This window comes from Hemitrygon akajei, chromosome 4, assembly GCF_048418815.1.
Source record: "Hemitrygon akajei chromosome 4, sHemAka1.3, whole genome shotgun sequence".
In the NCBI taxonomy this organism is placed as follows: Eukaryota; Metazoa; Chordata; class Chondrichthyes; order Myliobatiformes; family Dasyatidae; genus Hemitrygon; species Hemitrygon akajei.
Window position 1 is genome coordinate 134723771 of NC_133127.1, and position 27964 is coordinate 134751734.

Below are 27964 nucleotides of genomic sequence, written 5' to 3' on the forward strand. Positions count from 1 at the left end.
CAGAGTATAAGCCACCCCCCCCCCCCCCCCCCCATTTTCAAGTTTAAAGAAGTGACTTTTTCATGTTAACTTTGTATAAGCTGACCCCTTTTGTAGAGGCTTTTGATTTAACCAGAAAAGATCACAAGATTTCACATGCCAGTACTCAGCTTTGCCGGATCCGGAACCTGGGAATTTTGAGAACCTGCTAAGAAAACATGCCTACACATTGTAGAGCGTTATAAGCGAATTCTTGATAAATATATCAGTGAAGGAAGTTTTGGATTGGGTTCCCAATGGAAAAGAATCCTCTGAAATATAACCCCGAGAAACCATTTAGCGCCCATCGTAATCTCGTTAAAACACAACACGGGGTGGGGGGATCAGTACATGTACTCAGTATTGAGTTTGCCACTACCATGTACAAAAGATTAAAACAAATGCGATATGATGCTGGCTTCAGGCTGAAGGTTGCTGATTTTGCTAAAGGAACGAATAATTCTGCAGCTGCTAAGAAGTTTAGTGTAAACGAGAAACAAGTGAGAGAGCGGAGAAAGGCAGAGGACACGCTGAGGGAAATGCCAAAGATGAAATGTGCAAACCCGGGAAAACATGCCAGTGGCTAGAACTGGAAGAAAAAGTTTTAGAGTGGGTGGATCACCAGCGATCATCTGGATACATTGTTTCCAGAGAATTGATTCGAGTACGAGTGTTGAAATGGGATGAAAAATACAGGTCAGCGAAAATTTCAAGGCTTCGCGAAGTTGGTGCACCCGATTTATGAATAGACGTGATCTTGTGTTGAGACAAAAAACAAAGATTGCCCAGAAAATTCCCGCGGGGTGTTGTTTATGTTCAAGAACACTGCTGGATGGATGAAGTGGGTTAAAGAGGTGTGGTGTCGACGTCCCGAAGGTTTCAAGAAGGAAAAGTCACTACTTGTCTGGGACATGTTCAAAGCGCACTTGTCAGGTGAGACAAAAGCAGCATTGAAAGCTGAAAATACTTGACATTGCAGTCATCCCCGGTGGTTTGATGTCCGTGCTCCAGCCATTAGATGTGAGTTTAAACAAACCAAAGAATTCATGCGTCGACAGTGGAACAAATTTGACTCAAAAACAGCCAATAAATACGACCTGTCCTCCATGTATTCGTTTTTCCAAAGTTGGCACCCTCTCTATAAGACGACCCCTAAATTAAGGCCAAATTCTCAGCTTAAACACCGGAATTTACGGTAAATAACAAAATGCCCGGGTTCAAAGTTCCAGCTATCGTAGGCTTTTCCTGTTCTCAGGAACGAAGCCCACCCCTGAAGGGGAAGTGGAGTATGAGACTTGGGCAGAGCAGTCCTCTCAGTTGCTGGATGGGTGGCAGTGTTCTGATGACGAAAAAAGACAGGGATTGGTTGAAAATTTGAAGGGGCTGGCAGTTGCCGTAGTGAGATCTGTAAAGACACAGAACCTCTTTGTTACCTCTGTGGCCTGCATGCAAGGACTAGGCGTTTGGCACGATGGGATGCCCAATGGAGCTTATGACGGGGTTTTAGAACATGTTTCAGGAGAAGGGAGAGAAGCTTTCTGCCTACATTTTTCGGCTAGAGAGGCAGCTTGCAGCACAGAGGGGCCATTCATGCGACTCAGCTGAATCAGTTAAGAATGGACCAAGTGGCAAAAGGTGCCCATTCACCGGACCGGATCACTTGGGGTCTCTGAAAGTCTCGTAAGAAGCATCCCCCTCCCTCGTTTGTTGAGCTGATCAGAGAGGTAAGAGGGGAGGAGAATGCGATGGAGGTGCAGGACGTCTCCATCTGCAGGGTCTAGTCCTTGGTAGTGGGCCCCTTGGCTGAGGTGACCACTGATAACCAACCCTGGGGAGTGGTAAAGGAGCTCATGGCAGAGTTTAGGACTGAGATGTCCTGCTAGTGGCAGGGGTCCCGTGAGAAGGGGAGCAGCCGATGTCTGTTATAACTGGTGAAGAGAGACTCTTCAGCTGGGACTGTGAACAATGGGAAACCTCTTGGAGAGTGAGCCCCGGGGTACCCAAGCAGAGAGATCCAGTCCTGGCATCTCGGGGTGGTGGGGGGAATATGTTCCCAGCAAATATATCAAGGAACATGCTAAAACAAAAATCACTATTCCTGAAGGCTTAGTGTATCGCTACAGATTGAGGGTATTTATGTTAGAGCCATACTTGACACCGGCTGTCAGGATCCTCTGTTCATTTTACAACTGGTACTTGACGCATTTGCCATTTCTCCACACTGTGTGCCAGAGATCTGGGGTCTTAGTTGTCATTGAAGTTGGAGTTTTCGGAGGCAAATGTGGGAATAGCTGAGGTCCTTGATACATTAGCACTGATTTACCTGGACCCAGTCAAGAGGGACGAATACAACTATTATGAGGAGGCTTATGGGAGCCTGCAAGGAGAAAGTTGGAGAGGGCTTTCTGGAAACATTGTCCATTCACCCTGTGTTCCAAGCTGCTTTTGATGGAGTGAGTGGCCACACTGGACTGGATGCTAAGCATAAACGAGGGACTGTGTGGTTTCCACAGTCTAAACCAGCCATGTTACATCCTGGGGAAGTCGCAAGAGTGAAGGGAACCCCAAACTTTCAAGAATGCCGGAGGCCGAGGCCCTCTTGGTGGCTACTCCGGAAGACCACAAAGAAGAGTCAGGCTTATCCGCTGGGGTACTGGTGAGGCCTGAACTGCAGAAGCTCTCTGTTGTGCAGGTGAACAAGATGACAGTGAGTGTCAGGAACACTTCGGAGCAGGAGGTCACCCTCAGGCAGAGGATGCCACCTCTTCCCAGTGATGGTAATGTTTAGTGTCCCTGTGAGACATAGCAGGGAGAAACTCTTTGCAAAGAGGAAAGATGATTGGGGACTCCCTGGTACCTGGAGGCTGGAAGAAGAGGTTGATAGAGAATATGTTGAAGCTAGGAAGTGCCTTTTCTACTGACTAGTTCCAAGAGCACTCACCATACCATCCGGCTGACAGAGGACATCCCATTCAGAGAAAGGTCGCAGTGACAGGCACCTCTAGAGATGGAGGACATTCGGCCCCTGAATGGGATATGGATTCGGAGGATGAGGAAATGGGGGTGTGGTATACGCTGCCTTTTGCTAACTCCCCACTAAGTGAGGAACAGACTCCCAACCCTTCTCACATTGAGGCAAGTGGAAATGGGGGGGACTATCTGTGGACAAGCAGGTTTGCAGCTGGACCGCAAAGGAGGGCTGGGCTCTAAAGTAACTAGGAATGAAGCTGAGCTCAGCGAAGTGGAAGAGGGGCCTGAGTTGCTGGAAGGCACGAGTAATAGACCGATCAAGGCCTCACCAGGTAGACCAGAAGTATCCCAAGGAATGGCTGAAACTGGAGACATGGATGATGGGATGTGGAGGTCTCAATGAGTCAAGAGACTCCCAGATAGGCTGGCCTATGTAGCATCGGGGTAACAGGGTTGTGACTATTCCCCTAGTGAGATACCATTTACAAATGGATTGGAGGTTCTGACGTCACAAAATTCCTCTAAAAAGGGTGTTATTAATGACGGGATGACAAATTATTTGAAAGTTGTGAGGACACAACTATGCCCTGGTTCACATGTTTATTGTTATGCTGCAAATATTTCATTTAGCAGTCTGTTCTACTTTCAGCCTATTTGAGTTATTTTTGTAGATAAGGGATTAAGTAGAATGTGTACCATCCAATTAGCAGAAGGTTTTCTTGGTGAGGGGCAGTAAGGTTGGTCTTCGGCCTTTACTTGAGAGGAGATGAAGAGAGAAGACACTGGGGAGATCTGGTTGTAGCGTATGATATGGTGGGAAATCTGATAGTTTGAGATGGATTGCCAGCCAAGAGTCTTACCATTAATGCTACATTCTGCCATATTTGACCTACCAAACTGAACCACCTCACACTTCTCTGGGTTGAACTCCATCTGCCACTTCTCAGTCCAGTTTTGCATCCCATCAATGTCCCGCTGTAACCTCTGACATCCCTCCACTTCCTCATCCAGGTCATTTATAAAAATCACAAAGAGTAGGGGTCCCAGAACAGATCCCAGGTGCACACCACTGGTCACCGACCTCCATGCAGTATACGACCCATCTACAACCACTCTTTGCATTCTGTGGGCAAGCCAGTTCTGGATCCACAAAGCAATGTTGCCTCAGATCCCATGCCTCCTTACTTTCTCCATAAGCCTTGCATGGGGCACCTTATCAAATGCTTTGCTGAAGTCCATATACACTACATCTACGGCTCTACCTTCATCAATGTGCTTAGTCACATCCTCAAAAAATTCAATCAGGCTCGTAAGGCACGACCTGCCTTTGACAAAGCCATGCTGACCATGCTGACTATTCCTAATCATATTATGCCTCTCCAACTGTTCATAAATCCTGCCTCTCAGGATCTTCTCCATCAACTTACCAACCACTGAAGTAAGACTCACTGGTCTATAATTTATTGGGCTATCTCTACTCCCTTTCTTGAATAAGAGAACAATATCTGCAACTCTCCAATCTGCCGGAACGTCTCCCATTCTCATTGATGATGCAAAGATCATCACCAGAGGCTCAGCAATCTCCTCCCTTGCTTCCCACATTAGCCTAGGGTACATCCCGTCTGGTCCCGGTGACTTATCCAACTTGATGCTTTCCGAAAGCTCCAGCACATTCTCTTCCTTAATATCTGCATGCTCACGCTTTTCAGTCCGCTGCAAGTCATCCCTACAATTGCCAGGATCCTTTTCCGTAGTGCATACTGAAGCAAAGTATTCATTAAGTACCTCTGCTATCTCTTCCGGTTCCATACACACTTTTCCACTGTCACACTTGATTGGTCCTATTCTCTCATGTCTTATCCTCTTGCTCTTCACATACTTGTAGAAAGCCTTGGGGTTTTCCTTAATTCTGTCAGCCAAGGCCTTCTCGTGGCCCCTTCTGGCTCTCCTAATTTTATTCTTAAGCTCCTTCCTGCTAGCCTTATAATTTTCTAGATCTCTATCATTACCCAGTTTTTTGAATCTTTTGTAAGCTCTTCTTCTCAACTAGATTTACAACAGCCTTTGTCCACCACGGTTCCTGTAGCCTACCATCCTTTCCGTCTCATTGGAACGTACCGATGCACATTTCTTCTGTACATTTCCCTGAGAACATCTGTTTCCAAGTTATGCTTCCAAGTTCCTGTCTGATAGCCTCATTGTTTCCCCTTACTCCACTTAAACATTCCCTTAACTTGTCTGTTCCTATCCCTCTCCAATCTATGGTAAAGGAGATAGAATCATGATCACTATCTCCAAAATGCTCTCCCACTGAGAGACCTGACACCTGACCTGGTCCATTTCCCAATACCAGATCAAGTGCAGCCTCATCTTTTGTAGGCTTATCTACATATTGTGTCAAGAAACCTTCCTGAACACACCTTACAAACTCCACCCCATCTACACCCCTCACTCTAGGGAGATGTCAATGAATATTTGGGAAATTAAAATCTCCCACCACAAGAACCCTGTTATTATTACACCTTTGCAGAATCTGTCTCCATATCTGCTTCTCGATGTCCCTATTGTTATACCCGCAGCCCACTCCTTTGTGAGAATTGCAAGAGCACTGTTGGGTTGGGTCAGAGGACCCAGGAAATGAGAGAGAGACGTGCAAAAATGCCTCGTTCCCCAGCGATGTAAAGTCACGAGACATATCCATTGTCTCTTGGAGACACATTTGTGGACTGTGATCCTTTGCTACGTGACCGCCTTCGGGCAAAAGTGGGCTGCGTGAAGGGGAGAGATTGCATCATCCCCCAACCTGATTGACATCTACAACCCTGCAAGTCAGGATAAAAGAGGGGCTGTAGGAACAGCCCCCTGAGACGCACCAGAAGACACGCTAGCGATCCCGGAATAGCGGGAAGCCATTTGAAGGAAGCCACGTGCGTTCGGTTCCCTTGCCTGGGGACCGGTGGCTGATACCACAGAAAAAGACTTTGAACTAATAACGGGGAACCAACTCACCCGACTCAATGGATTGACATCATAAAAGACCCGGGCAAGTTTAAAACCGTCTCTCTTAAACCCAAAGGCTGCAGCCTGCATGAACTGAGTGAACTTTATATTTCCATCCGACAATACATTATCCCCTAGACAACGATAGAGCTTATTTCTTATTGATTATTATTATTATACCCGCGCTTTTAGATTGAGTATTGACAACATATATTATCTGAATCTTTGCATTAATCTTATTTTTGTGCCCTTTTATAAATAAAGACTGTTAAAAATAGTACCATCAGACTTCAACGGACCTCTCTATCTTTGCTGGTAAGTGACCCAGTTACGGGGTACGTAACACTATTACTAAAAAAAAACACGCAGTAGAGTTATTGACCCCTTCCTTTTCCTAACTTCCACCCACAGAGACTCCATGGACAACCCCTCCATGACTTACCCCTTTTCCGCAGCTGTGACACTATCCCCGATCAACAGTGCTATGCCTCCACCTCTTTTGCCTCCTTCCCTGTCCTTTCTGAAATGTCTAAAGCCTGGCACATGAAGTAGCTATTCCTGCCCCTGCACCATCCAAGTCTCTGTAATGGCCACTACATCATAGCTCCAAGTGCTGATCCACGCTCTAAGCTCATCTTCTTTGTTCATAACACTCCTCACATTAAAATAAACACATCTCAAGCCATCAGTCTGAGCATGTCCCTGCCTTGGGAATCAAGTGCAACCCGTCCTTTCTGTACAGGTCACACCTGCCCAAAAAGAGGTCCCAATGATCCAGAAATCTGAATCCCTGCCCCCCTGCTCCAATCCTTCAGCCATCCATTTATCCACCACCTCAATCTATTCCTATATCCACTGTCACATGGCACAGGCAGTAATCCCGAGATTACTACCTTTGTGGTCCTGCTTCTCAACTTCTTTCCTAACTCCCTGTAGTCTGTTTTCAGGACATCCTGCCATTCCGTACCTATGTGTACCATGACCTCTGGTTGTTCTTCCCATGTAAAGTTATCGTGGACGTGATCAGAAATATCCCGTACCCTGGCACCTGGGAGGCAAACTACCATCCGCGTTTCTTTCCTGCATCCACAGTCGCCTATCTGACCCCCTAACTATAGAGTTCCCTATCACTGCTGCCTTCCTCTTCCTTTTCCTACCTTCTGAGCTACAGGGCCAGACTCTGTGCCAGAGGCATGACCACTGCTGCTTCCCCCTGATAGGCCATCTTCCCCCAACAGTAGTCAAACAGGAGTACTTATTGTTAAGGGGGACAGCCACTGGGGTACTCTCTAGCATCTGCTTCTTGTCCTTCCCTCTCCTGTTGCCCACTTATCTGTCCCCAGGCCCTGGTGTGACTACTTGCCTATAGCTCCTCTCTGTCACCTCCTCACTCTCCCTGACCAGACGAAGGTCGTCGAGCTGCATCTGCAGTTCCCTAACACAGTCCCTAAGGAGCTGCAGCTCAACACACTTAGCACAGGTGTGGCCATCCAGGAGGCTGGGAGTCTCCCGGACTTCCCACATCTGACATAGAGCACAGAAAACTGGCCTCACACACATACTTTGTCTGTAATCTACACAGATAACCTACCTCACCTCAACCCTTTATCACCAAAGCCCTGTTGATCCAAAGCCTTCCTACTCTGCCTCCCTCTACTCCGACACCCGCTGTATGAATCTGTCTTTTTAAACTCTTCTCACTGGCTGACTTCCATGTGCTTGTGCAGTCATGCCCTGTTCAAACCGCTGAGGAAATAACAAAACTTACCTGCCAGTACTGTATTAGAATTGCCTGGCTCAGTTGTAAAGTCATCCAACTGTAACACTATGTCTAGAGATGATGCCTGATTTGTTGTCCCACAATTCCAGCATGTTTTTTTTAAAATACATATTTTGCCTCTCTGAATATCTACCTTCATCTGAAAGCATTGTGTCACCTGGACAACTTTGGTCTCCCCAGATTCAGCTTTTCCTATCCCTTCCCTTCTTAAAACAGGTTTTCTCACATTTCCAGTTCTGATGAAAGGTCATTGACCCTGAAACTTCAATTGTTCCTCCACAAATGCTGCCTGTTGAGTATTTTTAGTAATTGTTTTTATCTTGAATATCTACTGAAATGATGCAATTAAGACACCTTGAGTCAAGTCGTCACTTTTATTGTCATTTCGAACGTAACTGCTGGTACAGTACATAGTAAAAATGAGACGTTTTTCAGGACCATGGTGTTACATGACAAAGTACAAAAATTAGTCTGAACTACGTTAAAAAAGAGAAAGCTACACTAGGCTACAGACCTACACAGGACTGCGTAAAGTGCACAAAAACAGTGCAGGCAATACAATAAATAATAAACAGGACAATAGGGCAAGGTGTCAGTCCAGGCTCTGGGTATTGAGGAGTCTGATAGCCTGGGGAAAGAAACTGTTACACAGTCTGGTCGTGAGAGCCCGAATGCTTCGGTGCCTTTTCCCAGACGGCAGGAGGGAGAAGAGATTGAATGAGGGGTGCTTGGGGTCCTTCATAATGCTGTTTCCTTTGCGGATGCAGTGTGTAGTGTAACTACAAAGTACACTGCAGATGCTGCAGTCAAATCAAGACGTACAAAAAAACTGGATGAACTCAGCAGGTCGGGCAGCATCCCAAGACGTACAAAAAAGCTGGATGAACATCAACTTCGCCAACTTCCGGTAATTCCCTCCCTCTCCCTTCCCCCATCCCACCTTCACTGTCTCCTCTTCTAGCTGCCTATCACCTCTCATGACTCTGCCTTCTTCTATTAGACATAGTGCTTTCCCCTTACATTCCTTCTTCACCTCTCCTGCCTATCCCCTCCCCCACCCCTTGATCTTTCCTCTGACTGGTTTTCCACCCTCCCCCCACCTTCTTTATAGGGCCCCTGCTCCCTCCTTCTTTAGCCCTGACAAAGGATCTTGACCCAAAACGTTGACTGCTTCTTTCAACGGATGCTGCCGACCTGCTGAGTTCATCCAGCTTTTTTGTACGTCTGTGTAGTGTAAATGTTCATGATGGTGGGAAGAGAGACCCCGATTATCTTCTCAGCTGACCTCACTATCCGCTGCAGAGTCTTGCGATCCGAGATGGTGCAATTTCCGAACCAGACGGTGATGCAGCTGCTCAGGATGCTCTCAATACAACCCCTGTAGAATGTGATGAGGATAGGGGGTGGGAGATGGACTTTCCTCAGCCTTTGCAGAAAGTAGAGAAGCTGCTGGACTTTCTTTGCTATGTAGCTGGTGTTGAGGGACCAGGTGAGATTCTCTGTCAGGTGAACACCAAGAAATTTAGTGCTCTTTATTATCTCTACCGTGGAGCCGATGTTCAACGGGGAGTGGTCGCTCCGTGCCCTCCTGAAGTCAACAACCATTGGGTTTCGGCCCGAAACATCATCACTACCTCCTCCCATTGATGCTGTCTGGCCTGCTGAGTTCTGCCAGCATTTTGTGTTTTTATTTATTTCCGGCATCTGCAGATTCACTCGTGTAACCATCTCTTTTGTTTTGTTCACATTAAGAGACAGGTTGTTGGCTCTGCACCAGTCTGTTAGCTGCTGCACCTCCTCTCTGTAAGCTGACTCATCATTCTTGCTGATGAGACCCACCACAGTCTTATCATCGGCAAACTTGATGATGTGGTTTGAGCTGTGTGTTGCAGCACAGTCATGGGTCAGCAGAGTGAACAGCAGTGGACTGAGCACACAGCCCTGGGGAGTCCCCATGCTCAGTGTAATGGTGTTGGAGATGCTGCTCCCGATCCGGACTGACTGAGGTCTCCCAGTCAGGAAGTCTAGGATCCAGTTGCAGTTCAGGCCCAGTAGGCTCAGCTTTCCAATCAGTTTCTGAGGGATGATTGTGTTGAATGCTGAACTGAAGTCTATGAACAGCATCCGAACGTATGTGTCTTTTTTGTCCAGGTGGGTTAGGGCCAGGTGGAGGGTGGTGGAAATGGCATCATCCGTTGAGCGGTTGGGACAGAATGCAAACTGCAGGGGGTCCAGTGAGGGGGACAGCAGGGTCTTGATATGCCTCATGATGAGCCTCTCAAAACAATTCATGATGATGGATATAAGTGCAACAGGATGGTAGTCATTTAGGCAGGACACTGAAGACTTCTTTGGCACAGGGACGATGGTGGCGGCCTTGAAGCACGTTGGAACAGTGGCGCTGATCAGGGAGAATTTAAAGATGTTCTCACTGACATCTGCTAGCTGGTCTGCACATCCTCTGAGCACTCTACCAGGAATGTTGTCTGGTCCAGCAGCCTTCCATGGGTTGACACTGCACAGGGTTCTTCTCACATCGGCCACAGTGAGACACAGCACCTGGTCATTTGACTTCCTCACCGCCACATCATTTTCTGCCTCAAATCAGGCGTAGAAGTTATTCAGCGCATCTGGGAGGGAGGCATCACCCGCACAGTCAGGTGATGTTGTCCTGTAATTGATGTCCTGGATGCCCTTCCACATGCGCCGCGTGTCGCCACTATCCTGGAAGTGGCTGTGGATTAGCTGGGCATGTGCACGCTTTGCCCCTCTGATGGCTCGGGACAGTTTGGCCCTTGCTGTTGTTAAAGCTGCCTTGTCGCCTGCTCTGAAGGCGGAGTCGCGGGACCTCAGCAGCGCACACACCTCCGTGGTCATCCATGGCTTCTGGTTGGCACGTATAGTGATGGTCTTGGACAGAGTAACATCATCAATGCACTTGCTGATGTAGCTGGTCACTGATGCCGTGTACTCCTCTAAGTTGGTAGAGTTGCCATTGGTTGCAGCCTTCCTGAACATGTGCAGTCAGTGTGCTCAAAGCAGTCTTGCAGAGCAGAGATGGCTCCTGCTGGCCAGGTTTTCACCTGCTTCTGAACTGGTCTGGAGCGTCTGACGAGCGGTCTGTATGCTGGGATTAGCATAACAGAGATGTGGTCTGAGTAACCGAGGTGGGGGCGGGGCTCTGCCCGGTACGCGTCGGGGATGTTTGTGTAAACCAGGTCCAACATGTTCCTCCCCCACCCCCCCACCCCGTTGCAAAGTCCACATACTGACGAAATTTGGGGAGCACTGACTTTAAGGTTCGCGTGGTTAAAATCACCGGCGACAATAAAGACCATCAGGGTGTGAAATCTATAAGCTATATTTTATGCATATCACCAACCAAATGAATTTTACCAAACCCAAGTATCACATTTAATGATTGACAGTAAAAATTCATCAAAATATACTAGTCAAACTTCACAATTTGAATGAAATGCCAATTTTTATGTAAATGAGGAATATATTTAAACATACAATTAATCTAGAGAAGGTCAAACTCTGGATTTCTGAGTTTTACAGCAACGTGATTAAATAATTAAAAGTTGTACATAGTATTGAGGCTATAAACATTCTGATATTGCTGGTGGTGTAATGACCTCAGCCGGGATGAGGTGACTGGCCCTAGGTTAGAATCTGGCTGGCTCCTTGCACGCTTTCCATCCATGCTGGGTAGAGCGTCCAGCTAGCCACTCGGCTTCATGAAAGAAAACAGATAAAATGCTAAAGAAACAGCAAGGTTGCTGCCCGACGCACCACAAGGCACGGAGAGAAATAGCAGCAGCAAACATTCTGATAGTTACGGTGCAAGGTCAGCTGGATATATTGAACTGAATTTAAACATAAAATCGATATTATTAACAAGTTTCAGAGTTGCTGCTATTTTAAACAGTTGGATGTTCACAATTCTGGCATTTGAATACTGATTGCAATTTGCAGTTTATATTTATGTAACACTTACCCAACAGGCTGTATATGTCTGGGGGAAAAGGAGATCCAGCCACTCACCAACCCCACCTCCCGTACACGCAGGTGCCGTGAGAATCAAGTTTATGCCGTGCATACACACACAATATCAAACTCACACCAGATACTGTTATGCAATACACTTTAAAGATTTTACTAAAACTAAAAGAGTACTATGCAATGCAATATATATGAAGGAAAAGAAAATAAAGTAAAAGGCGCCAACTTATCAAAGTTCAGTCAGTTTAGTGCACAATATTGGAGCTCAACCATCGAACCATTCGACCCCTCGTCACTTTCCTCCGACCTCCACGTCCTCGCACCTGGGACCACCCCCGGTGGTCGACCGAGCAGTGCAGTGCACGTTCACCTTCCTCGGCGTCTCCTTCCTGCCTCCCCTGAAAAGACCGCGAAACCCCCAAGCTCCCAGCCTCACAAGACAAAATAACATTCCCCTTTGGTTAACAAATAAATACAATCCCCATATCAGCAAGTCCAAAGCTAAACAACTGCGAGAGAAAACACTTATCAAACATAAAAGCATTCCTACTCTAGCAAACCAAAGAAGCCATTTTGATTAACATACACAGTACATTGTACATTTACATCAACATATTTAGCCTGAATTATCCTGTTGTGTACAAAGATTAGCTTTTAATATGATTCAACTAAAACAGAACATAATAATTAGCACGTCTGAGAGTACATTATAGAGAACGATGAACAAATAATTGGTTTTGTGTGAAAGATAGCTTTATTTGATTTCCTTATATTCTGAAATGGTTAATCAAGATAGGATGGGCTTAATGATACATCTTTAGCTCCATTTCTAATTTCTTTTCCACAGCATCTCAAAGTAAATTGTTCTTGTCTTGTGCACTGAAACACAGTGAAAAACTTTGTTTTGAATACCATCCATCAGTCATAAAACCAATTAAATTACATTTGCTTTAATGTCTCAGCCGAAGCCTGCACTGTAAAGGACGCAATAGCAATCTGCTTTTTCACTTCCTGCCAGGCTTTATATTGATCTGGAACATATGCTATGTCAAAGAGTGCATCATAGATTCCTGGAAAGGGTATTCCTGCATACTTATTGTGGGCACTAGGAGCATAAATGATATGCCTATGAGAGAAAAGAAATGTTTAAAAAAAATCAAATGCCACATCCATCAAATAGCATTGTCAGAATTTGACATACATTAGTGGTGCTTAGTTAATGTTCCAAGTTAACAGAATTAAACTACCAAAACACAACAACCTGGATTTAAAGTTTACATAAATTAAATCTTTTTTAAAAATATACTTGTAGCAACAAAGTTGTTGTTGAAAATATCCATACCAACAGCACCAGGTAAAACTAGGACATTATTCCTCGAAAAGTAGAGATGCATTAATGAGAACAATGGAGACCCGTGGGTTTGAACAAAAGAATTAGGAGCAAGAGTAAGTCATTGGAGCTTTAAGCCTTCCCCATCCAAAACAACTGTAAATCTGATCACACCTGGCCTTACTTTTCCTAATCACTCCCCATAACTCTCAAATTTCATATACTTTAAAAATGTAGCCATTATATATTGAATATATTCAATCAACTCAGGCTCCAGCCTTAGTTCTTGTATTCGCTGCAAAATGTATTCCTGAATTCATTTGCAATTTAGTTAAGCCTATATTTACATCTACTCTTTCAAATGATTCGAGTTACATTCCTAATGTGAACTGATAATTTTGAAAATCTTAAATGATAGATTATGAATTTTATATTGTGCTATTAAATAATAATTGTCAAGTAAAGATCAATCAACTGGTCCATTGCGCTTCTAGTGTAAGAAATGCATCATCAGCTTCCAGCTTTCAACATTACAGTATTCTAAGAGTGATAGCACATCTGAATTTCATCATTTGAGTTTACGCTATGAGTAATATAGATCAGGGATGAAGACAGTTTGGTTGATCTTGATTTGAGAATTAATCTGTTACTCACTACCAGGGGATCAGTTAATCATTGTTCAGGATTAATGAATATCATAAAGAAATGTTTAAAATAGCGCTGGTGAAGCACAGCTGGTAGCAAACAAAACTAAATTACCGTATTAATCACACTTTTTATTGGTTACAAACACTGCAATCGATAGCCTGTAACTTCCTTTTCGAATTTGAGCTTTTGAAATGCCCGTATGACCTGGCATTTTTGCAATGTGAACTCAAGTCTCAATGGTGCTGGACAGTTGCGGCAGGGCGTATATGGCCCGAATCAAGATGGTGGGGCCTGGAACTAAGAGCAGGGAATGAGCCAATGTTTGACCATTACTGAAGCAGACTTGGACACGATTCGATACAGCAGAACTGAGTCGAGACAGTGGGGCCCAAGAGTGAGGAAGGACCTGAAGCTTGGCCGATTCAAGCACCAGGCCAAATTGGAACGGTTGAGTACAGGCTGCAGCAAAGCGACAAGGCCCGAGCCTGAGAGCATATTGAAGCAGCACGGTCTGTGGCCAAGAGCAACCAACAACCTGAGGTTTTGTCAATTTAAGGGCCGGGCCAGATTGAGAAGGTCAGGGTGTCAGGGTGTTCGAGCTTCTTGTTCCGCAAGGTTTACTCATCTCTGCAACTAACTCGAGCTGGCTAGTAGAAGTTTGGTTGATCGTTTAGTTTAGTAAAATGATTGCAGACATATTGGCTCCAAGTGAGAAGCCATCAGTGCGCAGTGGAGGGTGTCATCTCAGAATGTCGGTGGGAGTGTATGAGCTTGTGGACAGCAAAGCAAACACTTCCAATGAACCTCCCTTGAAGTTAACCAATCAGAATTTCTGCTGCTAAACTGTATACAGTGTTTTGAACCAGCCAACATCTAATCAATATCCATTTGGACCCCAGGTGTGCATATAAGCAGTCATTGTGAGGAGACAGCAGCCTCAATTGCGCACTTCTGATGGCTTCTCGATTGCAGTCAAAATGTCTGCAAACAATTTGCCAAGCACGGTGACCAACCAAACTTCCAAATTACTGCTCACTGACCATGGATGAGCGCAAGCACTGTATATGTTTATCACAACTGACGGCTTCTCTTTCTGCTGTATGTCCTGTACTCTGGGATTCCTTCCATAAATCTCCCCATCCTCTCTCGGTATTAGGACACAGTTGCAAATTAACTTGAACCAAGCCTTCGATCACCTGCCCTGCCATTTCCGTTCATGCCTAAATGTTACTTTTTATTTGACAATGATCCTGCAAAATACATCAACACTTCTTAAGCATAAGAAAAACAGTTTCTTTTGCTGTTTAACATCCACCCAGCTCTGTAGCAGTGTGGAGAGAAAAGATGGGTGTAAACTGGAGCTTTATCTCCTTTTGCTCATTTCTGCAGAGGAGAAGTCACGCGTTGATGCTTCTACCTATGATCTTCACTTACCTGGACTGATGATTGGTCTGGTAATGGTCAGTGAAGCAAAGAATGCTGTTTGTGGATATTGCAAGAATATTTGACATAATTGGAATACAAACACGAGAAAATCTGCAGATGCTGAAAATCTAAAGCAACACATAGAAAATGCTGGAGAATTTCAGCGGACCAGGCAGCATCTATGGAAAAAGAGTAAACAGTCACTGCAAGAGTTCACATTGTATTCTGTCTGGGTAGTTTCCAACCTGATGGTATGAACATTGATTTCTCGAACATCTAGTAATTGCCCCTCCCTTCAAAATTCCCCATTCCTGATTCCCTCTCTCACCTTATCTCCTTACCTACCCATCACCTCCCTCTGGTGCTCCTCCTCCTCCCCTTCCATGGTCTTCTGTCCTCTTCTATCAGATCCCTCCTTTTCCAGTCCTTTATCTCTTTCACCAATCAACTTCCCAGCTCTTTACTTCACCCTCACCCTTGTACTACTTCCTTCCCTCCCCCCCACCTTCATACTTTTGACTTTTCATCTCTGCTTCCAGTTCTGATGAAAAGTCTTGGCCTGAAGAGTCAACTGTGTACTCTTTTCCACAGATGCTGCCTGGCCTGCTGAGTTCCTCCAGTGTTTTGTATGTTGTTTTGAAATGATTGGATTGTTTTGCAGCACCTAAGGAATTCCTTAGGCTGGAATTAATGAATGAGGTGGGTCCAAGGGTTCAACAGGTGTGATCATAAAACCCATGAGAGTTCACACAGTTTTCCAATCAATTAACTCAAAAGAACATAATTTTAGATTATTCATTTACAGGTAAGCATTCTTCCCCATACTTGCTCTACACCCAAGTGGACGGATGCATATAGAAATAAGAAAACTAACCACATTACATTTCATGGGCCAGATGAATCATTGCCATCATCATTGGAGTCTGGTGCTCCTCTGTCAGGTTTTTAACCATGTCTTGATAACAGAGCAGCAGCTTCCACTTAACACCCCTACATCCAATCGACTACCACTCTCTTCCACACCGTCTTTTGCCTGCTTGCTTCCCTAATCCATTTGCCTATATTTTCTTTATCCTGTAAGGAAGGGAGGGCCAATTACCAGATGTAACTGAGGGGTAAATCTGTGTGATTCTTTGCCATAGGCAGTGGTAGAGGCCAAGTCTTTATGTATGTTTAAGGCAGAGGTTGATAGATTCTTGATTGGTCAAGACATGAAGGGATTTGGGGAGAAGGCAGGAGATTGGGGCTGAGGGAAAAATTGGATCAGCCATGATGAAATGGCAGAAAAGACTTGATGGGCAATGGCCTAATTCTGCTCCTCCATCTTGTGGCCTATCCTTGGTTAATGGAAAACTCGTGCTCCAGAACTAGCTATGAATCCATCAAAATTCCAGTTTTGTTACCTCTCACAATTTGGAAAACTGTTCAGATATTCAAGAGCAGTACAATTCAAATTGGCCATTTTTGCCCAGTAAATCTACTCAGCAAATTGGTGGAAGGTGTTCCTATCAATCTAAACATCATCTTGATGTTTAATTCCAGTTTGTCAGAGCCTTGGTCCAACTACAGATCAAAGAGTTGAACCTTAGAAGTGAAGTGACAGTGACAGCCCGTAACATCAAACGTGACCAGAAGTGGCATGGGAGAGCCTGCAAGTTCATCCTTTATAATCTGCTTGTACTCCTGTTCCCTCTACTATTTTTGCTTTGACTTCCTTTATTTACTCAGGGACTTTTCTGCCTTTGTGCAGTTTCCATCTTGTCCTTTTTCTTAATTCCCTTTGCTTTTGTGTTTTCAAGCACGCAAAGGGTTTTTTTTATTGTTGAGCTTTATTGTCAGAAGATCACCCTGTCAGAGGTGAGCTGTGTGCAAGAGGTGGCAGATCATGGCTGACGACAGGAATCTGACCATGGGAAGTGGAAGTGGTTTGGGTCAAGAACATAAAATTGGGCTTGGAATATAGTACTGAGGAACATAGCGCAAAAAGCTGGCTGACTGGAGAGGTTACACTTCAGAAATACAGTAGTTTTCACTAATAGGTCACTAACAAGGGGAGAGAACGAACAAAGGGGCTGGTATGAGTTGCATAGAAATTTCTTAATGAGATTCAGAGGATAGTGAATCTCTGGAATTCTCTGCCCTGGGAGTCAAGGAGACCAAATCATTGAATTTTTTTTAAGGCAGAAGTATTTGAAAGACCAAGGAATTAAAATTTATTGGGAACCGGTACAGAAAAAGAGTTGAGGCCAGCATAGATTAGCCTTGATCATATTGAATGTGGGGCAGGCCTGAGGACCATTTGTCTCCATTTTCTTGCGTTCTATTTAAATATACATACTACATAAAACTAACACTTTTAAAATCAATCAATTTAAATAGGCAGATTTTTGTTCTAGACTGGCTGGCTATTGCATCTTCCTGCGCCCTTGTCTCACATTTTTCAGCAACTCTCAGTAGCACTAAAACCAAGCCAGTTATAGAGCATTGACAGCATTCTATTGGCTACCGAGTTCGAGATGGAGAAAGATTACTATTCACAGCAAACAGCTGACCACAGCTGTGCCCAGTTCTGGTCACCTCAATACAGGAAGGATGTGGAAACTATAGAAAGGGTGCAGAGGAGATTTACAAGGATGTTGCCTGGATTGGGGACCATGCCTTAAGAGAATAGGTTGAGTGAACTTGGCATTTTCTCCTCGGAGTGGCGGAGGATGAGAGGTGACCTGATAGAGGTTTATAAGATGATGAGAGGCACTGATCGTGTGGATAGTCAGAGGCTTTTTCCCAGGATTGAAACAGCTAACACGAGAGGGCACAGTTTTAAGGTGCTTGGAAGTAGGTACAATAGAGATGTCAGTGGTGAGTGCATGGAATGGGCTGCCGGCAACGGTGATGGAGGCAGATGCGAAAGGGTCTTTTAAGAGTCTCCTGGACAGGTACATGGAGCTTAGAAGACTAGACGGCTATGGGTAACCCTAAGTAATTTCTAAAGTAAGTATATGTTCAGCACAGCACTGTGGGCCGAAGGGCCTGTATTGTGCCGTACGTTTTCCATGTTTTTTAAATTTCTACAAATTCAGTTTGTTCAGAAAATCGAGTCTGCTCAAAGAACAGAGGAAACAAACAGCAGGAACATTTCCAAGGAGCCAGGAATTACTCCAGAAAAGTAGAGTAGTTAGTGAATAAATACAAACTATGTACATCAAATTAGCTAGTAAATTGTAGCAATATCATCACAAAATTTGATTGAGAAATCACATAATCATCTCATCTCACCTTGTCACCATATGTGGTCAACTAATTACTGTCATGGTCTCCACCTTTATTCATAGTAAGATATGAGCCTATTTAGAATTTCCCATAAACAGCTCCGGCTATTCTCCTATGAAGCTAAACGCATTATTCATCCATTTTGGTTAGTTGAGGTCATTAAAGAAAAATATAACTTTAAAAACAAAGATCCATTAAGTTGACTAAGTACTAGATTAAGCAAATAATTCAAGTGATTTTAACAAGCTGAAAAGCAACAAGGGGAACATAGTGACTGACTAAACTTCCTATGAATTTAGGAGTTATTTGTACAGCAGATGAGTGTGATGAAAAGAACCAGATAATGGGGCCATCAATAAAGGCTCACAGTACCTACCTGTAGAAGGGTCTTCCTGGTAATCCCAGAGGATGAATGAAGGATCTTTCCAACAGCATCAACTGGTCATTTAACATTCGTGCCACTAGGGGGCTGTTAAAGACATTCACAAAGTGACAAATTACAATCATTAAGAAAACTTAATTTGTCTCAATTTTTTAAAATAATAATTTTAGTATATTTCAGGGTAAATTAGGAGGCCACTCAACCCATTGTGTCTATGCTGACTTTCTGATAAATCTGAATTCCCCACTTATGGGTTAAGAATATCTCTGAACAGCTGCCAGAGGTAGTTATGCATGTTGGTACAAATGACACGGGTAGAACACAAGATGAGATCCAGCAGAATGAGTATACAAAGTTAGATAAGAAATTAAAATGCAGGACCTTGAGAGTGGTGATCTCCGGATTACTCACGGTGCTATGGCTAGTTAGCTCAGGAATAGAAGGGTAGGCCAAGTGAATGTGTGACTGAAGAGCTGGTGAAAGGGGCAGGGATTCAGGTTCTCAAATCATTGGGAACTCTTCTGGGGTAGAAATGCCCTGTTCAACAGGGATGAATTGTACTTGAAAAGAAGGGGGAACCAATATCTTTTACTACCAGAGAGTGTTTATACTAGATTGGCAGGTGGGTGGGACTCAAAAGAGTGAAGTCAGTGAGAAACTGAAGTCTGTAAGCCTGGTGGTCAGGATAACCATGTTTACAATAGAAGAACACATAGGACCTCTGCTTTAAATCACACCTATGTGAATGTTGTTGTGGAACAATTCTCACTTCAAGGTCTAAACTCCAGAACCTATCTGAAATGATCAATAACACAGGAAATTCTGCAGATGCTGGAAATCCAGAGCAACCCACACAAAGTGCTGGAGGAACTCAGCAGGTCAAGCAGCATCTATGGAAATGAATAAACAGCCGATGCTTCAGGCCAAGACCATTCATCAGGGCAATCACTGAAAATGGTCAATAAATTGTTGTGCATACTCTTCCTTCCAGTAATCAGCCATCACCTTCATTCATCAGGCCTGATTAAATTCAAACATTTGCTTTTATTCTCTCTTCATATCTATGAATTCATACATTCACAGTTGCAGGTTCAGCTCATGGAACTCCAAAGTGGGCCAATACTGAACTATGCTTTCTTTTGAGCTTTATCACGCAATGGAAAGAGTGTAAGATCTCATTCCAGTTTGTCCACTAAATCACAATGGATGATGGCCAATGTCGAACAACGGACAGAATCCAGGGTTTGCCTTATTGAAAAATAGGGGGATAAAGAAAATGTGGTAAGAGATGGAACAATAACAGAGAAAGGGGATAAAAGATAACTTGAACTTCATTCCGTTTAATACTCACTTGTTAGTGTCAATCATTTTTAATCGTTCATGAAACTCCATGGCAACACGTGTAAAGTTAAGTGCAGCAGAGAACAAAGAGTCTGAAATATAATTGCAACTAAATTAATTTCAGGGAATGCACTTTTAATTAAATGAAAATTATTTTAAAACTTCGCCCTCATTGAAAATAGAAGTAAATCACTTTCATTGTTGCTAGTGTCTGTTAAACTCTACAAGTAAAACTTAATTTAACTTTAACATAGAATCAAACTTGCATAATTATAAGATAGAGCAAAGAAATAGAATAATAAAATGTTTTGTTGTTTTAACATCTCTGGCAGGAAAGCTTAAAGTAACCAGACCCTATATTAATAAAACAAGTGTTAATTTTCAGTGCCACAAAAGGTTGTTTGACAATAATTACAATTCATTGCCTTTCAGAATTTACTTGTCCATTAAACGGTGTTCCTGTGTACTTTATTACTGGACCTAATTTCTGCAACTTTGCACACATCCAAATATTTCAATTCTCGAGTCTCTTGACAGCCAGGACAGTAAAAATCTGTTTTCGTGTTTAGCAATGCATATGATATTAATAGCATTCGCTGTTCTATATACAATGAAACAATGGTGAGGGTCAATAACATCAGAATATTTTAATATCAAAACAGTTCATGTTTCAGGGCAATAATCTTGCATGATTTGAAAAGTCAACTCTTGACCTCCTCTCTCCATAGATGCTACCCAACTGTTAAGTACGCTTAACATTTTCTTCTTTTAATATCCATTTGATATACTGCAGAGCATTTAAGTGATTAGATTTTAATTGATTGGAAATAAAATAGCAGAGATTCAATCAAACAGCTTCCACCCAAGCTACAATCTTTCTGTAATTCTGTAATTAAACATTGTCCGTATCTTTGGGGTGGAGGTATAATTTATAATGGACTAGGGTAACAATTCAGTATCTTAAATTATCATAAAGATGCAATGTCCTACTATTACCTTAGGTGGATGCTCTGCGGTTATCTTTCAGACAGATCAAAGGAGAAATTCAGAATCGGTCAGCATAAAAGCATGTTTTGACTGTGCTTACTTTGATATTTACCCATTTTTTTCTTGACAAGCAGAGAATGCAACCAGTGGCTAATACTTGCATATGGGTTTAGTAATGGTAGCCAAGAGGCAAATTTCTCTGGAGCTGTTAAGCTATTTTGTCCTTATTTATTCATTAGCAATGAATAAATGTCAGCTCACTGAAAATAACTTTGATCATATTTCATGCATTAATGATTTACAACATGATTCACTGCATATCAACTATTAATAGCATTAAGGAACAATTTAACAAGTGTGTTAAGTGATAAAATGACATGCAAATAATCATCATTAACAATCCAAACTACAATTATCAGTAGGCTTCCAATAACTCAGTGCTTCAATTTCCAAAGAATAACACGACGTATACATTAAAAATGATTTGGGTATAGTGTCAAATATGTAGGAAAATTAGATACACTATACTTGGGACTGCACAAAATCCATTAACATGCCATGAGACTGGTGAGAGACAGAACAGCAAAATGTTCAACGCAATCACATACTTAACGATCAAGCACAAAGAAAGAATGAAATTAAAATAAACTTTGGTGTCTGACTCTGAATGCAGAGAGAAAACAATGGGTTAATTATGAGAATATACTGGGTAAGACACTGACGTGTGTACACTCACTGCAACGACAGCAGCATGACAAGACCACGTTTGCATGTGAGTGAATGCACGTGTAAGGAGTGCATTTACAGAGTACTTTCCATCATACAAACATACAAGATTCAACGTGAATTTATTATCAACGAATTGTAAAAATTATACAACCTTGAGATTTGTTTGCCCTACAGGCAGTCACAAAGCAAGGAAGCTGAAATAATACCAACCCGCAGACAGAGAAAGAGAAAAGAAACAAATCACACATGCAATAGAAGCAAGCAACAGAATTCCGAACCGTACTGAGTCCTGAGATCCAAATCTTCGAAGCAGCTTAGAGTAGGCCCAAAGCCTCGGTATTCAGCTCATCGTGTTAGTGAGGGCAAGTCACCACAAAGTTCACAGACAAGATGTACAGCAGCCAGGGGCAGTGGCATGGAGAGAGGAGCCCCCTGACTATCTGGGCCAGGGTTTAAATTGTCTGAAGCTTGCACTAGGAACTGGGCCCCAGCATGGCAAATTGCTCCAGCCAGATTTGCTGCCAGAGAAGCTATTCTCAACCTCTCCAGTTCAGCTTGGCACTTAAAGTGATCCAACTTCATCCAACTCTCAATACCATGTCTTTCCAGTCTATCCGGGCCAGTGTTTAGATTCTCCAAACAGTGATTCACTTCAGACCTGGATTTTGCTGCCAAAGAAGCCATTCTCAACCTCACCAAATCAGCTTAGCACTTAAGAGAGATCCGTGCTCGCACCCAGGTAAGTTGTACGGCTATCGGAACTCCTCCGTCCTGTCCTCTCCAACCAGCACGGCTCCAATTCAAAGTATGTCAATTTTGCAGCACAGCAGCAGGGCACATCTCTTGCCCTCAGCTGTCTCTTCATTGTTTGCAGTGATTGTCTACCACAATTTACTTCAAAATATGTGTTACTGATAATGTTTTTAATCAAATTCCTTTGTTTTTGAACCGCAAGTAAGCTGTCGCACGTCTTTGGTAACGCCATCTTAAAGCTGTAAGTCAAACCACATACAGCCAAACAAACCACATATTATAGCAGTTTGGGCAATTCAAATTTGCCCTTTCAGAATTTACAAATAACTATCAAAATGTCTGGAATAAGAAATAAAAAATTGCTCAAATGAAATTTATATGAAAAATGTAACTAAGCCATTTCTTTTGAACTTGCATTCTGATACTTGCAGACGAGGCAGCATCTCATAACACAAAACCATGATATGGACCATTTCCAAGGAACGTGACTCTCCTGCAACACAGGTTGTCTATACTCACCGAAGACAACATGATACTTGTCAAGCAGCATTTGATTCTGCTTTGCTTGCTCATAAATTACTTTTGCATATTCATTCAAAGCATCAGCATAATCCCTGCAGTCAAAAGGTATGATGGTAGAGTCCGCTATCTCGTAAACTAATCCTCCTCTTATCTGGGCCACCGTAAGCAGTTTTCTAAAGGATGGGTCATAGAACTGTTCCACCAACTCAAATGTTTCATACACAGTATGATACATTGGGTAATTGCTGTATTTGTCAATTTTCTGCAAAAGACAAGAATATCCAAGCCTGTTAACCAATGTTAGTGACAGTAAAGTTCATTATGAAAGACATTTGCCTGGAATTCATCATCAATTCACACTTGCAAAGTTTTGTGACAAATAAATACAGAAAATTTAGCTATTGTGCAGGAGCAGCAACAAGGAGTGAGGGTCAACTTATTGTCTCAGGACCATTTTATATCTGCTAAAGATCAGCAAAAATTAATTTATTCTCCCCCTCTTCTGTAAATTGGTGGTTAAATGTGTAAAACCCTGGGAAAGGTCTTTCTGTAGAAGCAGTGTTTGGGTTATGGTTAGAAATAATGGATGCTTTGGAATGTGAACTGGGTCCTTTGTTCGGTGGGAGATGAAGTGGGAAGACACTGGAGAGAGCCAGTTGTAGGATTCGACCGGGTGGGGCACCGTGATTCGATGAAGCAAGGTGCTGTAGTCAACTGAGCAAAGGTGAATATGAATTTTGGGAAGAGTTGAGCTCCAACTTGTGTACTTTTGACTGTTTAATTATATTGGACCCTTTTTGTTTTTTTTCTTTCTTTTCTTTACTAACCCTTTAATCAAGTAAAGATTCATAAATATAATTCCTTTAATTGTATGCAGTGTGCTGTCTGTTATTTCTTGGCACTGAGTTGTAACAGGGTGGCAAATTACACAGCATCCACACAAACCTGGCTTTGGGGTGGGAGAGCCATCTTAATCTCACAGGTCTAGTGAGACTGGAGTGTGTCTTCCCTAGACTTACACAGCCAACAAAACCAGCAGGGTTTCAAATGATTAGCACAGAAAATGATGAAAATGAAAAGACAGAGGTGAGAATAGAAGATGTAAACTCGTGCATGGCAGAATGGATATCAAATAAAACTAAACAGTAAGTGGGCTCCAGTGGATCAGGATCTTGAGGTAAAAAAGTTGCAGCAACACAATGAATGGAAACCACTCAGTAATAAATGGAAACCCATTCTGAGGAGCACTTTACAACCAAATTTATCCCCATACTCAGCTATCCTGAACTATAAATGTAAATTGTCAATTTACTAGACACTAGAATACTACAGCACAGTACAGGCCCTTCAGTCCTCGATGTTTTGCCGACCCATATATTCCTTTAAAAAGTACTAAACCCACACTACCCCATAACCCTCTATTTTTCTTTCATCCATGTGCCTGGCCAAGAGGCTCTTAAATACCCTTAATGTTTTAGCCTCCACCACCACCACAACCCTCTGTGTAAAAAAAACTTACCCCTGATGTCTCCACTAAACTTCCCTCCCTTCACTTTATACATAAGCCCTCTGGTGTTTGCTATTTGTGCCCTGGGAAACAGGTACTGGCTATCCACCCTATCTATGCCTCTCATAATCTTGTAGACTTCTATCAAGTCTCCTCTCATCCTTCTACACTCCAAAGAGAAAAGTCCCAGCTCTGCTAACCTTACTTCATATGACTTGTTCTCCAATCCAGGCAACATCCTGGTAAATCTCCTCTGCACCCTTTCCATAGCTTCCACATTCTTCCTATAATGAGGTGACCAGAACTGAACACAATACTCTAAGTGTGGTCTCACCAGAGATTTGTAGAGTTGCAACATGACCTCTCTACTCTTGAACTCAATCCCCCTATTAATGAAGCCTGGCATCCCATAGGCCTTCTTAACTACCCTATCAACCTGTGCAGCGACCTTGAGGGATGTATGGATTTGAACCCCAAGGTCCCTTTGTTCATCCACACTCTTAAGTAACCAACCATTAACCCTGTACACAGTCTTCTGGTTTGTCCTTCCAAAATGCATTACGGATGAAGGCTGCACCTCTCCCAGTTGATTGTATCAGAAAACTAAATTAGCTGGTCAATTTTTGTCCATATAATGGTTTGCATAGGCAGAAACACTATCACTGTGAGTGTGCTCCTTAAAATAAAATAGTGGAAAGTCATCTGGTGTGGAACTTTGTAATAAAGGCCAGGGTTTCAAAATGAAAGCAAATTCTGGTGGCATTTCATCGACCAAAAAAGTGTTGCTGAAAATCAAGGGATGCTCTGCTATACCCCACGTCTCAATGGAGGAGGATCAGGAAGCAATGATATCCAAACACGAAGCTCGATGCAATGGGCAGTGCAGATGGAGCCCAGGATATAAAGCAGCTGTATCTCCAATTTCACAGGCCATACTGCAAAACTGATGTATAGATTCTATTTTTAGAAAATACATGCAAAATAACAACTTCTATCTAACTACTCTGTTACCTCAGAGAAGAATAGTAATACTCTGACCAGGCTCAAGACCAAACATATATGTGAAAGATCAAAAAATCTGGAGTTGCTAGACAACAAACAAATGCTGGAAACACTCAACGGGCCAGGCAAAGGGAAAGAGAAACAGTGTTAATATTTCAGGTCAAAGACCCTTTGTCAGAACTGGAAAACTAAGAAAACTGTCTTGTTTTATCATGTCAAGAGAATGGGGAAGAGACAGAAAGGGCAACGGGAATATTAGTGACAGGGCAAGGTCAGAACGGATGAAGAGGTGGGAAGTTATTGGGGAAAAAAATCAGGTAATTTGGACTTTGCATGAAAACTGACTGGATTTGAAAAAGGCAGTGTCCATCATTGAGGACTCCCACCACCCAGGACACACCCTCTTCTCACTGTTACCATCAGGTAGGAGATACAGAAGCCTGAAGGTACACACTCAGCAATTCAGAAACAGCTTCTTCCCCTTTGCCATCCAATTTCTAAATGATAATTGAACCTGTGAACACTACTTCACTACTTTTTTTTAATTTGTTTTTTTTTGTTCTACCTTCTTTAACTGTTTAATATATACATTCTTACTGTAACTCAGTTTTTTCTTTACTTATGCATTGTACTGCTGCTGCAAAGTTAACATTTCACGACCTATGCCAGTGATATTAAATCTGGTTCTCTCTGTGTAATACAGACTTGGTTTTCTTTCTGCTAACATACCTGACCTGCTGGGCATTTCCTACATCTCTGCATGCCATAGCTTTTGCTTGTGTTTCCCACCTCTCTAGGTGCCCTCATCAACCAGCAGATTCATCAACAGCTTTTCATCACGGTATCCCTAGCCACACTCCATTATAGATATTCCCCATCTTATGCATCCCTCTGCCATACTCTCTGCAACTTGAAACCAACCAAATATGGGTTAAATTCTGGTATCAAAGTCATCCAAATCATTAGGTTTGCACTGGCCTCAATCAGGTTTCATATTCGTAATCGAACAGATTTTCACTCTGAACCACAAATATTAAACACTCACGTAAAACGGAACAAAACTCTCAGTCTGTATTTCACAATTTCACATACTCACTCTGTTTTTTGTGTATCGCACACGGCCAGATGTAATGCCAAGTCGGTGAAAGAAAGCTTCAAAGTCACTGCCTGATCCTAGTTTTCTTATCCTATGCACGTTAACAAATTAGAACAACTGTAACATGAATAAACACATCTTACAAGATCCCCATAAAAAAAATGCCCAAATTTGCAATGTATTCAATGCAGAATTCATATGCTATATTCTATAACTTTCTAGTAGGAAACACTCTTGTGAACCAAATATTGAATCAACCTCACTTCAAGTCTGTGGTACTTCATCTCACTGTTTAAACTAGCAAACAAGATATTTTAAAAGAAAAAAGACACTGTTTTTAAGGTAAATAATCATGGCACAGTGTAGAAATATCAAATTTCATCAACGACTTTATTGATTACACATCTTGTTAGCTTCTGATTAAGAGTTCATTAACAGTAACTGACAAGGTGAAAGACTGCTGTGGAAGATAGAAGCTAATTAATTATTGCATCCTCCTGTTCAAACAGGAAGTATAAAGCAAAATATCCAGGTCAAATCAATCCAAGTTATTTTTAGCAGTGTGGTCACCAAGCACAACCAGCAGGAGAGTTATCCAATCATTTCCATTCTGGCCAGGAGCTATAATGTCACTAGCAGCAGCTGATCCACACAAGGCAATACAGAAATGAAAAATCTTCTCCAAAAACAAGATACACACCTGAAACTGGTCTACCCTTTCCCCCCTTGACTTCATCTATTGCCTAGCAGCCTGATTCGCTCCTTCCTTTCACCTACTGGCCTCTACGTTCTCAGTTCTGATGTAGGGTCTCGACCCAAAATGGTGATCATCCCCTTGCCTATAACTGCTGCTTGACTCACTGAATTCATCTAGCAGTTGTTTTTTTACCTTGCTCCAAATTCCAGCATCTTTTATGTCTCCATATTAGATTTAGCATGAAAGGGGGTTTAAAATAACAGGCTAACAATGATTAAATGTTTACAAAGTGATCCTAATATGATTGTATTCAATGTAAAATATAGCAAAGTTACTGGGTACAGTACATAAATAAGTTCTAAAATAAGCAACATTGTGATGTAATGTGCAGGTAGTTATCCTGTGGGGGGGGGGGGGGTTAGGAAGCACTTTCCATTCATATTTCTCAGCTCTAGGATATTCTGCTACAGTACAACAGTGCTCTTGGAGATATTGAACGTAA

General features: G+C 42.8%; 1 protein-coding gene across 1 annotated transcript in view; it reads right to left on the reverse strand.

Annotated features, from left to right (window-relative positions):
- Nucleotides 1-10525: 10525 nt before the first annotated feature.
- naalad2 (N-acetylated alpha-linked acidic dipeptidase 2) overlaps nt 10526-27964 on the reverse strand; it is a 112697-nt gene continuing 95258 nt past the window's right edge. The window contains exons 15-19 of the mRNA XM_073043352.1: nt 26766-26856; nt 23158-23422; nt 20180-20261; nt 18823-18915; nt 10526-12899 (exon numbers count right to left, since the gene is read on the reverse strand). Coding sequence (XP_072899453.1) covers nt 12713-12899; nt 18823-18915; nt 20180-20261; nt 23158-23422; nt 26766-26856 — 718 coding nt within the window. The 3' untranslated portion in view covers nt 10526-12712. The remainder of the gene's footprint in view (nt 12900-18822; nt 18916-20179; nt 20262-23157; nt 23423-26765; nt 26857-27964) is intronic.